Genomic DNA, 15,166 nt, shown 5'->3' with positions numbered 1-15,166 from the left:
TGCAGGTATTCTCTCTTTGTTCTACCAATAATAGTATCCCTTATCAATGTGAAAGGAGCAGAGAAAATGTAATAGCTCTTAAATAAATATTGCTCTTTGAACACTGTGAAAATACAAAGCTGAATGAAATGAGTCACAGTATTCATCTGCAAGTACTTTAAGCTTGTTTTTTGCTTTTAAATCAGTTAAAAATTGGATCAAGTAAGACCTTTGAGCTAGATTGAATTGCATGTGGTTACATGATCCCTATTACATTAGAATGGATTTTAAAAGGCACAAAAAAGCTATTCTGCTTCTCCCATTGTCAGTTATGTGTGTATAGAATCATACACCAGAGTTTATTTACCTCTGCTCAAGAACATGCTTTAGCTATTAGAACCAGAAAGAATAACAGTGCTCAAAAAGGAATACCAAAATGATTGGTCTGTTTCTACTTGTCTTTTTCACTCAGATGTCCACTGAATTTTTCATTTTAACATTCATGAGATAATGACAAGACAATGCATCTGAGATTTTAAAAGAGAAGTAAAAACTAAATAAGCCATTATATTTTTGCCCCAAGTCCTTGAAACAGCTCAAAAAAGAAATAAAAGGGTGTTCAAATCCTATTGATAAAAAGCAAAAAAAGACTTGTTAGAGAATGAAGGGACTGAAAATGTCCCTAGAATTCAACTTTACTGATGAAGGAGTGAGTCTAGGTGCTCCTAATGAGCCAATAAGTTTACCTATGATAACTCTGGTGTTTTTATAGCTTCCTACATGTCCTTGTGCTGAAATGATGGCAGTGTTTTGATCCATGACTTTGGTATGCTCCTGTGCCAGGTTACAGAAGAATCTGGGTTTTGGTATTGGAAATGAATTTATAGATGTTTAACTGCATCCAAAAGCACCCAAAGTTTGGACCGCTTTTGTGCTGAGAGTAAAGACATCACATTTTAATGGTGTTCGGGATGACATTAGTGATTTAACTATGTTTTTCACTTTATATTGACTATGGAACCTGCAGTATTGTGATGGCTGAAAAAACCAGCTAGCTCTAGGTGCTATTTATATGTTTCACAGTACTGCTGGCAAGACTTGGGGCCTGGCATCCAGCATGTTTATCTGGCTGATCCCCCGTGCTCCCCTACGCACTCACAGGTCATCCACTGACCTGAGTGGGACGGAGGGAATGGGCAGTCACTGCTGTAGGCTGCAGAGGCACAGATGCATCATGACCCACATGGATGATGTAGGTTGTGTTGCTGGGGATCTGAAGGCAAATAGCCACCAGGCTCTCGAGGTTTCTCTGTGGAGGAGGACCTCGGCAATGAAAGAAATGCCCAACCCACTTGCTGTGCATGCTGGATTTGCCTCCAGCTGCAAACACCTTGAGACAAAGTGTCTGGTGTGAGCGCTGCCTTTGATTTCTTCTCGATTCAGTCTTTTTTTTTTTTTTTTTTTTTTTTTTTTTTCCTTCAGGGGAAGCAGGAGTGTCCACAGCAGAGTTGGAGGTGCAGTGTCAAATATGGCCAAGCTGCATTTTCACAGCCATCCCTTGCAGAGAGTGGAATGTGCCACAGCTGCAATTCTCTAGGTGCAGAAGGAGCAGGCAGTCTATGCCCTGCTCGTGCTGCAGCTGGGAGAGGGAATCCGTGCAGCCATTAGAGGTGTTAACTCTGCCAAACACACCCTCCAGCCATGAACTAGGACCGGCTTTCTGTTCAGGGGCAGAATTAGGGCTGAGAGTTGATTTGGCTTCATTTGCGAGGGGGCTGCAGGAGCAGAGGCAATGCTGACTCGCCCAGCCGGGGGGCTCGGGGCCGGGCGAGGCAGCGGCGCGCAGCTGCGGCCACCTCTCCTCTCCTTGTGGGAAACCTGATCCGGGCTTGGCTTTGCAATCTGTTGGAATTTATCGGAACCCGGACCCGAGCGACCCTCAACCCAAGCGTTTCGCTTCCTTCAGGGCACGCCCAGGGGAGCAGAGGCCGGGCTTGGCTTGGCTTGGCAGCATCGCTCCGGGCGGACAGCGCGGGCACAGCGACTGCGATCACTGCGGCGTTAGCAGGGCGCGGGGGGCGAGGCGGGGGCAGCAGCCGATCCGATCCGATCCGTGCCGAGCCGTGCGCGGCGCAGTGCGGGCGGCGGCCGCCAGGGGCCGGCGGCGGGCCGGGAGCGGCGGTGGCAGCGGCGGCGGGCGGCGGCTCCGGAGCAACAGGGCCGGCTCGGAGCGCCGGGGGCGCGGTGCCGCGGGCTGGCCCCGCTCCCGCCTCCCATCTCCCGGCTCCCATCATCTCCCGGCTGCCTCGGCCGCCAGCTCCGCTCTCCGCGCTCCGGCCGGCGGCTCCTCGGCCGCGTCCCCCCGGGCTGGGACCACCCAACAAGTGGATGGAGCGGGCGGCAGCCGGCGGAGCCCCGGACGCGGCGGGGGCAGGCGCCGCTCGCAGGCAGCCCCGCCGGAGCCCGGCTCCGCGCACGGATTAGCCAGCGCTGATTTATTTACTGACAGACCTGCCGCCAGAATCGGGCTTGCGGAGAGCGGCGATCGCGCCTGCCCCTGCACACGACAAGCACACACGACCAGCACACGCACAGCGCCTTCGTTTTCCCCGTGGGGACGAGAGCCTCACTCGTTGTTGCCTTGTGGCCAATGCCGCGGCGAGCGGGAGCGGCTGCGGCGGTGCCCGGTGCGCCCAGCCCCGGCTCGCTGCCCCGGCACCCGGCTGGAAGGGGTTGAAATAAGTGGCCAACCTGTGGTGCGCACTGACCGCAGGCACCTGCGAGTGTGGATCAGCCGGCACAGCCCCTCGGCACCGCTGTCACCCGGCGCTCACACCAGCGGGAGAAGCGCTGCTATTTCTCTGCCTAGGATCAGTAAGTATAACGGCGTTTTTAGGGTCTTCTTCTGCATGGCACGTAGGTACGGTTTCAAAAATAGCGTCATTTAATAGTTCGTGTTCACCTTCTCTCGCGTATTAATAGATGTGGCTATAGATGAGGTTTCTGTTTCAAAGGGGGGTGTGAGGGGCTGTGTATTTTTTGGTGTGTGTGCTTGCATGTAGATGTTGCTTCAGTGCACCTGCAGTTGTTTTCTTGACATATCACGGTGTTTTCACTTGGCTGAGCATTGTACGTGCCCGTTCTCAAATTAAATCCAGCGAGATGTTCATTGTGATCGAAACACGATTCTGTAGATTAAAATGTAACATTCCCACACCTGATTCTGCAAATACAACAGAAGCTCTTTGTCTAGATACATTTATTCTTTAATGTTTCGTGTAGATATATGTAGGTGTATCTCTTACGTATGTGCTCAAAGACCTGAATGCACTGTGTGTTGCAGTATTTTTATTGGTGTTTATGTGTGTTGGTGTTTTAGGAGCATGCATATGTTTGTGTATGGATGCAAGTGCTTATATGGGTGGGGATTTTGTATCTGTCTCTATATATATGTGACATACCCACCCACATCCTTACCCACGGAGTCGTTCAAAATCTCTGTGCATGTGATGTGGGTGTGTGTGTAATGTAGAAGTGTGAATAGTGTGGGCAGCAGAAGATTTGAATGCCATGGTAATAGATGACACAGTTTCATTTGATCGGTGTGACCTTTTAGGAAAACAATCCAATCTTTTCCCTTTTTGTTTTTATTTTTGTGTGTTTGTGCATGTGCCTCAGGTTAAGTGCTTCTTCTGCATGACCATAACCAAAGGGTGACCCATCCACTCCCTTGTGTCCTATGGGGACCTCAGAGCCAGTTTCTCAGTCTTCATCTCCTCCTCCTCCTCCTCCTCCTCCATCGCCTCCTCCTCCTCTTACCGCTGCTGCTGATGCCCTGGGTGCTGCTCCCAGGTTTGAGACATTGTTGACAGGCTGAAGAAAGGATTTGCAAAGACCTCCTCACTGTGTAAATGAAGTGAATGGCTGGAATTAACTTCAGCTCTCCAAGAAATGACATTAAACAGTAAGTGTGCTAGGCCAAAGCATTACCAGGAACAAATAATGAGGAAAGAGACTATTTGCATTTGGTTTCAATGATGAGCTAAAACCATCTGTGGAGAACAGGTACCCTTTGGTTTGCTTTTTTTTTTTCTTTCCCCTGAGGAATGCAGCCTGTGAGGCAGTCATGATTCTGATCAGGTACAGCTGTGATGGCTGCAGGAGATAAATGAAAATAAAGGGGCTTGGTGGATGGAAGAACAAGGTCTCAGCTGTTCTCTGGCCCAATCTGAGAATTTCATCTTTTCTCATTAGCTAAACAGTAGTTTGTGTCAAACCTTCCAGAGAACAGGAAGATGTGGCTCTGTGGTTTTCCAAAGTACAGATTCAGCGCTACCACCACGTTTCCCCGCTCGACGCGCAGGTGACCGCCCTCCGAACGCTGATGGCTTTGAACTTCCCGGCTGCCAAAGTCACACTGTAAATAGCGCAAAACCTCATCAGGGCGAGCGCCCACAAACCAAAACAAGACTTGCAGGATGGAGGTGGCCATGGTGAGCGCCGACAGCTCCGGCTGCAACACCCACATGCCCTACGGCTACGCGGCCCAGGCGCGGGCCCGCGAGCGGGAGCGCCTGGCCCAGTCCCGGGCAGCGGCGGCGGCGGCCGTGGCGGCGGCCACGGCAGCGGTGGAAGGTGGGGCGGCGGGCGGAGGGGGGCCCTACCACCACTACCACCAGGAGCAGGCCCGCGGGGCCTCCTCCTCGCGCTCAGGCAGCCTGCCCCGCCGGCAGAGCGGCAAGAGGAGGAAGAAGGGCAAGAAGAGGAGCCACCACCTGGGCAGCAGGGAGTGTGGGGCCTCCTTCCCCTGCTCCGAGCTGCTGCCGCTCAGTGGTTCCGAGGAGAGGATACTGAAGGACTTGAGCGAGGAGGAGGAGGAGGACGAAGATGAGGATGAAGACGACGAGGAGGAAGGGAAGCTCTACTACAGTGATGACTATGGGGAGGATGAGTTTTCCTACTCGGACCAGCCGCCCGATGACGGGGGAGGCCCCGGGGGTTACAGCTCCGTGCGCTACAGCGAGTACGAGTGCTGCGAGCGCGTGGTGATCAACGTGTCGGGGCTGCGCTTCGAGACCCAGCTGAAGACCTTGGCTCAGTTCCCGGAGACGCTGCTGGGGGACCCAGCCAAGAGGGGCAGGTACTTTGATCCTCTCAGGAATGAGTACTTCTTCGACAGGAACCGGCCCAGCTTTGACGCCATCCTGTACTACTACCAGAGCGGTGGCCGGCTGAAGAGGCCAGTCAATGTGCCCTTTGACATCTTCTCTGAGGAGGTAAAGTTCTACCAGCTTGGGGAGGAGGCCATGCTCAAGTTCAGGGAGGATGAAGGTTTTGTCAAAGAGGAAGAGGAAAAGGTTTTACCGGAGAATGAGTTTAAGAGGCAGGTGTGGCTGCTGTTTGAGTACCCGGAAAGCTCCAGTCCAGCCAGAGGCATCGCCATTGTCTCTGTCTTGGTCATTTTGATCTCCATCGTCATCTTTTGTCTGGAGACTTTACCAGAGTTCAGAGATGACAAGGAATTCGTCATGTCCCTGAGCTTAGGGAAGGGGCTTTCCAACGAGTCTCTCCGCCTGGACGCCGGGGAGCACACCATCTTCAATGACCCTTTTTTCATTGTAGAGACCGTGTGCATCATCTGGTTCTCCTTCGAGTTTACAGTGCGCTGCTTTGCGTGTCCCAGCAAAGCACACTTCTTCAAGAACGTCATGAACATCATAGACATTGTGTCCATCTTGCCTTACTTCATCACCCTGGGCACGGACCTGGCGCAGGAGCAGGGCAGCCAGCAGGCCATGTCCTTTGCAATCCTGAGGATCATCCGTCTGGTCAGGGTGTTTCGCATCTTCAAGCTCTCCAGGCACTCCAAGGGTTTGCAGATCCTGGGTCACACGCTCAGGGCCAGCATGAGGGAACTTGGCCTCCTCATCTTCTTCCTTTTTATCGGAGTCATTTTGTTTTCCAGTGCTGTTTACTTTGCAGAAGCTGACGAGCCTGCCACCCATTTTCAAAGCATCCCAGATGCCTTTTGGTGGGCCGTAGTGACCATGACTACGGTCGGTTATGGGGACATGAAACCCATAACCGTGGGTGGGAAGATAGTCGGGTCCCTGTGTGCCATTGCAGGAGTGTTAACCATTGCTTTACCAGTGCCAGTGATTGTCTCCAATTTTAACTATTTCTACCACAGAGAAACTGAGAACGAAGAGCACACGCAGATGATGCAAAATGCTGTCAGTTGCCCTTACCTCCCTACAAATTTACTGAAGAAATTTAGGAGCGCATCATCTTCATCCACAGAGGATAAATCAGAGTATTTGGAGATGGAAGAAGGAGTTAAAGAATCTCTTTGTGTAAAGGAGACTAAAAGTCAGGACACGGGGAATAGCAGTGAGTCAGAGAAGAAAAACTGTGTAAATTCAAATTCTGTGGAAACTGATGTGTAGTTTTGAGCGTTTCCAAATATATTTATGCATTAAAGAGTGCAGTGAAAATAACGAAATATGCAAACAAGAGTCTGCAGCATACAGTAGTATGCCATTTAATGGTTAAATACAAATAAAAAGCATTGCTGAACATGTATTACATATCAAGTAAGTGTTACAACTTGAGGAAAGGATTGCTAGATCTGATAAATTTTCAGACTTTATATTTTTATTAGAATGCAAGTGTTTTGCACATGAGGCTGAAAAATTTATTAAAACCAAGTCAGTTTTAAAGTGGGTGCATGAACTGTCGACATCACTAATAACAGCTCTGTGGTAAAAGTTGGCATTCAGAGGTATTTACTATGTAAGAAACAATGAAGTTTGGTAGTCATTTATCTATTTATCAGTGCTTTAATAGCAGCTACCATAAATCATTGGATACCATAGTCATTGTTTTTCAAATGGTAAATTTATTGTAAAAAGATATTCTACAGAAGATAGATCTAAATTTTTTTTTTCTTGAAATCTATAATGCTTGTTTTTAACTGGAAATTTACTTTGGAAAGGCTGTTGACCCTCCAGAAATTGTTTATTTTTATAACTCTCTTTGGAGGCATTGCAGCATTTGTTGTCTAATAATGAAAGAAATGAAGTAAGAGAATTGTTAAACCTGGTCTGACTGCAAAGGCAAAATGACTGGAATGCTTTTTTGCACTACTTTATATGCTGGAGATATATCGAAAGAGACTTCATACTGTGAATGTTTACTAATGTAATAGTTCAATGACAATCATTGGGAGAGTGAATTCTGCATAATATTTTATTGTTTCTTCTTCCTCTGTGATGCTGATGGCAAAACAGCTGACATGACATCAATTCCATACACTTTTTGGTTATGAATATCTGTGATCTGGAAAAGGATTGTGAAGTAAAATTTTCTAATCAAAATTATTTGAAATTGGTGTTTTCTACTGATGCCCTCAAGAAATACCAACCTAATTTATATATTTTTTTTTTTCTTTTTCTGCTTAATTTAGCATTCAGAGTCTACGACTAGTACATGCACTTTGTCAGTATTGAGGAAATTTGGTGTATGGGAGGAGCAGGTAGAAATAATAAGATACTCAGTTGTTACACTGCTGACAATTGAGGATTGCTGACTTTTAATAATGTGCTATTATTGGTGCTGCAATTCCCCTTGATTACAGCTTTCACCCATGTATATTTGAAGCAACATTTAAGATCTAAACCAGGCATTTGGGGTTTCAAAAGGAACACATTGGGTCCCATGGAGTCCTTGTGAAAGCATTCCATGGTTTCTCTTCCCTGATTTTCAGGCCAGCTATGTTTTGCTATGTGTCAAAACCTCCCACCGCCCTTCCTAGGAGGTTCAGGTAGGTAAAGATTAGCTGGCCTGCAGTATATTCCAGAGTCCAGAACGAGATAGGTGAGATATTGCTGCATACAACATAAATAATAGATTCAGAACAAGGCTTTTTCAGACTTGCCATTACTGAGGGAAGGCACAATTAATCCGTCACTGTTTTTGAAGAGGCACTGTGGAACATTCCAGATTATAAAACTTGAACCAAATTGGCATATGCACTTTAAGGTCTGGGACAGGCTGTTATGGAAGGAAAAAGGACTTACCAACACCACAGAATGACAGTAGTTTGCAATGTTCATTTAAAGCTGAGTAGAGATGGAGAGTTTTTTGCAGGGAGAACTTGTTGGTGACTGACTTACAGCAACAACAGATGCACTCTGAATTGGGCATCCATGATATTACACATGATAGGCCTTGTTTGCTGAATCCAGTGGCACCAAACAGAGCTGCAGACACAGGCTTCTCTTTAATGGTTGGGTTTTGCCTTCATAGTTTTTCTGTGAGTCTCTTCGAAAAGTTTCTCTGCTTGTCTTCTTTTGCATTGCAGAAAAATAAAAAAAAAAGACAACACACAAAAGACTGCGTTGTGCTGAGCCCTGCTTCAAAATGTGTGTTTAAGTGTCTGATTCCTAATTTAAAAACACTGAGCAGGCTTCACTGTATTTTTGATGTGAAGCATTAAAGAGAGCTCCTTTTTATTGTGGTGGTGTCAATCCCAGCTGCGCTTTGAGTGAAGTGACTCAGTTATTTTATACATAGGCATTTGCCAAAATTTAATGTTACATTTCACTCCAGCTGACCTGAGTTCAACGTGCTAAATATTTTTTTCCACAGAGTCAATATCAGCAGCGAGGATGAGTGTTCTATAAAACCTGTAACTGAAGTATTTCTTTCACAGATAGCAGTTAATGGCCTAAAGGGCACGAGGGTTCTCTTGCTGAATGGCTTGGTCCTGGTTCTGTCTGACACCAGGGAGCATTTAGTGCCTGGGACCATGGCAACGAGCTAGGAGTGAAAGAAACACTGAGCAGGTGAATAAAGAACTTAGGGAAAATAAGTTCTATGTGTTTGCAGCATTGACTGGTTGGAAGGGGAGGTGGTTCGTAAGAGGTGGGATTTCAGACCTCTGATGGAAAGGAGAAAACTCTTTGAATCACTTTGAAAATGCATTCGTGCTGTAGCCAGGGAGCTCAGCATGAGGGGAGTGCTTTAATAAACAGCTGAGACCAGATGCTGACAAACTCCTGTTCAGGAGTGCTCGAAGATGCAGTTTGTTACAGCATCAATTTCATTTACAGTTCTGTTCTTCATTACAGCCTCTGCTGGTTTTGTCTTCTATAAGTAACACAAACAAATAGTGATTGCTATTAATATCAAACTGGTTTTTTGCTCTGTTTCCTTGATACATGACTGTTAAAAAAAAAAAAAAAAAGCAATCTTAACTTCTTCAAGCGCTCAACTGTTCATTTAAACAAGTGTGCAGTGTCCATGCTGGGCTGTTTTCAGAGCAGTTCCTTGCTCTCAGAAGGAGAGGCTCTGACTGCAGGGGCTCCTAGCAGTTGGCAGAGCAATGTTCTGGGTGTGTCCTCAGGTAATGCTGGAGCCTCCTGCAGTGAATAAACACTTGGTCATGATAAATAGGATCTATGGAGCTCAGTGCTAGGCTGTGCTGTCAGCATTCTGAATCACAGAAGGAATTGTGCATTCCAGAGTGGAAGCAAATAGCTCTACTTGGGTTTGTAATTTGATTTTTCAGCTATCTGTTGGTCCAGTCACAATATAGTTTTATCATGCCAAAGTCCTACCACTAACATGCTAAAACCCAAAGATCCCAAGTGCTTTAGGAAATAGAAATTTGTGTTAAGTATGACTTTGGTTGAAATTTTGTGCCAGAGAAACCCTTTAATGGCGCTGTTATGGCTCCAAATTACTGCTCCTGATTCTGTCAGACCTTTCCTAGTGATACTGACACCTCTCAGAAAAATAATTTTATTGTGATTTGGGCATTTTACATTTTTAAATTCTAGTGGTGAAATGCATTCCTGATGTAGCTGATGTGAATGGATTTACACTGGGGATCATTTTAGTTCTACTAATGTAGTTCAAATGATTTCACATTGACATACATTTCAGCTAAAAATAATGCAAAATGAGATATTTCAGGTTTGCTTGAAGTGGTGAAAAAATTTGGAGTAGTTCCATTAGAATTCATGGAAACACAGCAGCACCAAATCCGATTTCAAATATAGTCTGATAGTTAACAGTGTGCTGGCATTCATTTAAAGAATTTCCTAGGTATTTTTATAGATCTCTTAAGTGCCAAGGCCAGACTCATAAGGAGAGAGTTTTGCCAGCTGAAGCACTGGATTTAATGGCTGGCTTTAATTTAATAAGATCCATATTTTTTTTCTTTATTACATTTTTGATGTTACATTGGTTCCTTGAAAACATCAGCCTGGATGCTGAACTTGATGCCAGAAGAAATGTGTAACCCAATTAGAGTGAAAGTTTTTAGTGTTCAGTTACGATTTCTGAATTGATTCCACAAGAGGCTAATTCCATTTGATGGAAAATACAATTTGTTTGTATTTGAAGGAAAATATAATTTGTTTTTTATTTTGAAGGAAAGTTCTTCTGCTTACATAGCCTTTCATGTGTGGAATCCACCTCTGTGGTGTTCGTGTAATGCAGAATAAATCTGGGAGATTCAGGGGATAAAAATCCCCAATGTGATCCTGATTACATCTAATTCATGGAAATAGTGTCCTTGGTGTTTGGGGATGCTGATAGGCATCCTTGTGGTCATAAAAACTGGGATTTGAGCGTGTTTTCAGCCTGTAAACTTTGGAATGTGACAATGGTTTTCATAGTGCTGGCATGGAAAGAGTTTGGGATCAGGCCATAACCTTGAAGGAAGGGTGTTGGAGTGTAACTCCTGACATGGAACATTGCTGTCAAGTTTGCTGTCAGGTGTTGAGAGTCATTTGACTTGGGATTTGAAAATTCAGTGCTGAGCTGCCCAAGAACATGAGGTACTTCATATTTATGCATAAGTGTAGGATAAATGTGCTTGGGGAAACCAGCTAAATATCAGAAAGTCTGTTCCATTTGTAGCTAGTTCCTGAAAAGTCTTTCTTGCACAGCATTGAAAAATGAAATCTGTCTTTCTGGCCATCCTGGATACATAAAACTCATGCTGAATACCAATAAAATTTTAGCATAATCTTTAAATTTATAGATAATACTCAAATTAAATATAATTTATCCATTGTGTTGCTGGCTTCCTCTATTTTTTACTGGTTCTTTATTACTTTTTACTGTCATTGAGCCCCGTTATAAATACTTTACATTTATTAAATAGATTAAAACTTATTTAAATTTATTAAATAAATAAACATTTTTTTAACATTTAATTAATCTACATGAGACAGTAAGAAATAAAAACAAGTATTGAAACCTCCCCAACTATGGCATCCAGCGTGTAAGTTATGTATTTTTCTTATCTTTAAATAACCTAAATAACAGAATAACTTCAGTAGACATGGGGCAGGGTATACACTTTCCTCTTGCTGAATGATTACATGCATCAGATTTTGCAGAGAATAAGGTCTAGTTGACAGATTTATCATATTTTTGCACCTCCATTTGAAACAAATACTTATAGAGAAGTTGGCACTTTTGTAATAATGAGCATCTTTAATTTCCACAGGGACCATCTAATGTGGAAAAAGTGATTGGCAGATCAATTCTGGGTTAAAGTGCATAAATGTTTTGTACCTGAAACCCAGGAACTCCCCATATCCCTGCCATGCTTACTGTGTCTTCAGGATTCCACATTCTGAAGGAAAAATCATTAAAGCATTATATACTAAGATGGTTGAATTAATTCTTATTTTTAATCCTTTTCTATATAATTATAATGTGCCTTGAGCCCTTTTTCTGCAACAGGCCCTTTGGAAAAGAAATACATAAGTATATAAGACAGCAAGAAGAGAAAGCTTACATCACAGGAGAAAAAAGCTCATAAAACACACAAATTGAGGGAAAGTAAGTAAAAAACTCCTTTTATGCCCTCCATTTGTGCATTTATGGTGCTGCCAGTAAAACCAAGCTGGGGGCACACTGGGTGAACTGGTCTGCAGCTCCAGGGAGGGGTCCGTGCCTTGTTGCTCTCCCAGGATCCCTGGGCTCAGCTGGGCCATGGGAAGGTTCTCCCTGTGCTGGGCTGCCACGGGCTCCTGGAGGTTTTCAGCCTGTCTGGTAAATCCATGGGAGCAAATGATGCCTCAGGTTTAGATTTTATATTTTCCCCATTCTGTGCTGCTTTAGTGTGTGCGTCTGAGCTCCACATTCAGGGATGGTGAGCTCTGTGCGCAGAGCAGGGAGACAAAACAATTCCTGCTCCAGCTGGGCACCAAGGACAAATGATCCCAATCTCAGCCCCAGAGCACAAACCCCGTGGGCTGCAGAGAGAAAAACAAGCAGGGTAGGAGTGCCTGGGCTAAAGCTGGAATGGGACAATGAACTGCAAGGTGCAAATGGAGCAGAACTGATCCCAGGGAGAGAGCCCGGGAGCGCTCGTGCATTTTGGGGCCATTTTGGGTCATCTTGGGTGCAGCCCTGGCTGGGCTCTGGTGCTGCCCAAGGTGGATCCATGGAGGAGATGCTTTGAATCAATCCCTGCTTTATTCTGTAGCTCTGTCCAGCCCCTGCTCCAGGGCAGCCTGCAAAAGGCATCACTCCTAACACAAGTATCCTGCTGAGTGCAAAATTTGGATTTTTTGCTTGGCAATATCATGCAGCCTTCCCAGACAGGGAGGCCTCAAAGTTTCCAGTTTGCCAGTTCCTAATCTGTAAAAGGTCTCGCATCTGCCTTCACAAAATGGGCTTTTCAGTACCTGAATCCCATTCATTTCAAAAGAAGCTGGGCTGTGAAATGCTTCCTCTGCATTGAGGAACAAGTGATTTTCTTAAGGTCAAAAAAGACACTGTGGTGGAGGAGGTTTTACAGATGTTGCACAAAGGAGTGTAGGAAGGGACAGAACATATTCAAGAGAGATTTTGGTCTCTGTTTTTAATCTCTTGCTCCTAGGGCATTTGTGTTCAGAGTAAGGGAGGAGGATGGATGGAGTCAGTGAGCTATGTCCAAGGCATCTTTAATTTTAGATACATGCTTTTCTTCTGTTCTTAGCAATCAGAATAAAATAAGTTTGGGTGTTTTTTTTTTTTTTTCTTGTGGTTGGGTTTTTTTGTATGTTTATTTTGTTGGGGTTTTTTTTAACATTATTTTTATTAGTTACTTAGTCCTAACACTTATTATAAAGGGTTGATATATGCTGAATGTGGAACTGTCCTCCTGGACATGAATGGTAGTTTTCCATTCAGAAAACCAGCTGAGACCTGCTCAGCATCACTCCTGTCCTTCTCTTTGGGTTTCAGGTATGCTGCCTTGGGCTCCAATGCCTTGCAGGGTTTCTTGTGTCAATAGTAGGCAGTGCTGGCCCTGCCATGCAGGAGAGCCAAGGAGAAAATTCATTGTGCTTGTTTGTGTTTATGTTGGTATGATTTTGGTGCAGAATTTTGCAGTAGAGGAGGGATGCTCCCATGATGTGCTTTGGAAAAAAATACAATCACATGCAAGCTACACGTTCCCCACACTGTGTATTTCAGGTTAAACACCTTCTGTTTCATTAGTGGGTCCGTATTTTAAAGATGCCCTCAACTTGCCCTGAATTCCTTAGGAAATTAAGAATTTATTTTTCAGGTCTCAAGCATGAGGGAAGATGATCCCTCTTTGCATTCAAAATGGCAAGGCATTATTTTAAAGCAGATATCTTCTTGCATGTTTTCAGGTTAAGAAGCTAAGAAATAATATTTTTCTGTTCAAGTCTTTCTTAAATATAATCTGCAGATACACACAGAGAAGGAAAATATGGTTTGATCACAGGGAAGAAATAGAAAATATTTTTAATTCAATGTTTAAAGGGCATAATTGTGTTTTATTCTGTGCCAGATGACAAGCTCAGATAAATGTTACTTTAGCAAGAATCTATCCTGCAGAGAGTGCAGTAGAGGAATTGTACGGCAATTTATACTCCAGCATTTATTTCTGTGTATGTTTATTTGTGTTAGCTATTTGTAAGCAATGTTATTTATTCAGGACTCCTAGATCTCAAAACTAAGGACAAAAGTGTTATAAGGATCTGAGTAAATGAGAGGAACAAAGTTGAATTTTTCTGAGGATCTGCAAGAAGAAATTGTTATTTTGGTGTCTTTTACTTGTGAACATCCCTGAAAAATGATAGGATTATTTCATAGGTTGGAAGGTAAAACTGGTTTTGTGTGGCTGGTACAATATTTTCTGTTTCTCAGAATTTAATGGAGGATAAGCATTTTTATGTCTTTGAAATATGTAGAAAATGTGAGCAAGTAGGAATTGTAATAATTTGCTGCTCTTTGCCCTATTTTACAAGACAATGTTGCCGAGTTGATTGCTGGTGCTGGACAACTCAGTTCCTAAGCCAAATGCAGTGGCTGTAAGCAGATTTACTTTTGAATTCATGCAGAAAAAGTGCTTTTTAAATGGTCTTATTTTTGGGCACCCAGAAATAAGGGCATTCAGACCACTACCTACTTCTGAAAATTTCTGATGGTTGAACTGATTTGTGTCTCTTGAGAGGAGAGAACAAACCATATTTCAGCTATTATTTTGGTTTCTGTGCTATTCTGTATTTTGAGTTATACCTAATAGAAGCAAGCATGGAAACCCACAAGGTTTCCAAGCACAGTCCTGGTTGCACTGCCAAATGAAACAACAGATGGGATTTAATAGGTTCCCCTAATTAGCCAGGCATCTTCCACTATAGGATTGCCCAAAGAAATGCTCCTTAATCCTTCTGACCTCTGCTCTATGCTGTAAAAAGGTTCTCCTGATGCCGGAACAGCAATGGCAATTTGAGGTGGTGAAAGAAATGTGTTTGTTTGGGAGCAGCCAGGGCTGGGAAAGGCAGGAGCTGATGGGATCCCACAGGGATGAGACCTCAGCAGTGTCCTACAGCATGAGCAGGGTGAAAAGGGCTCCAGGTGGGTGTGGGCAGGACCATTCCAGCCAATCTGAGGCCTGACAAAAGCCTTGCATTAACCACAGCCAGCAGCTCTGCTCGGGTGCTGTTGTACCTCAAGCCTTGTGTTGCTCCATCCAAAGCTGAAAATGTGCATTTTTCAGAGCTGTGAGTACTGACCCATTGTTAAGCTTTTTGCTGCTCTTGTTATTTGGTTCCTGAATCATGCCTAGGTCATATTTCCTCAGTGTTTTATTGCTGCCAGTACATCTACAATTATTTCTCCTAAGTTGTGGTACCACTTGCTTTTT

At 44.4% G+C, this 15,166-nt stretch overlaps 1 protein-coding gene across 1 annotated transcript; it reads left to right on the top strand.

Annotated features, from left to right (window-relative positions):
• The first annotated feature begins 2,409 nt into the window (after positions 1–2,409).
• KCNA4 (potassium voltage-gated channel subfamily A member 4) lies at positions 2,410–8,371 on the top strand. Its single transcript, XM_063160542.1, has 2 exons — positions 2,410–2,853; positions 3,658–8,371. The coding sequence occupies exon 2, from the start codon at positions 4,458–4,460 to the stop codon at positions 6,423–6,425; it is 1,968 nt and encodes a 655-aa protein (XP_063016612.1). The 5' UTR covers positions 2,410–2,853; positions 3,658–4,457; the 3' UTR covers positions 6,426–8,371.
• Positions 8,372–15,166: the final 6,795 nt, after the last annotated feature.

Source organism: Melospiza melodia, chromosome 6 (assembly GCF_035770615.1).
Source record: "Melospiza melodia melodia isolate bMelMel2 chromosome 6, bMelMel2.pri, whole genome shotgun sequence".
In the NCBI taxonomy this organism is placed as follows: Eukaryota; Metazoa; Chordata; class Aves; order Passeriformes; family Passerellidae; genus Melospiza; species Melospiza melodia.
Note: the sequence above shows the minus strand (reverse complement) of the source record. Positions and strands in the feature narration are given on the sequence as shown.

Bases quoted from the DNA above. Each gene is read 5' to 3' on its own strand.
- KCNA4 (XM_063160542.1), top strand. From the start codon at position 4,458: ATGGAGGTGGCCATGGTGAGCGCCGACAGCTCCGGCTGCAACACCCAC.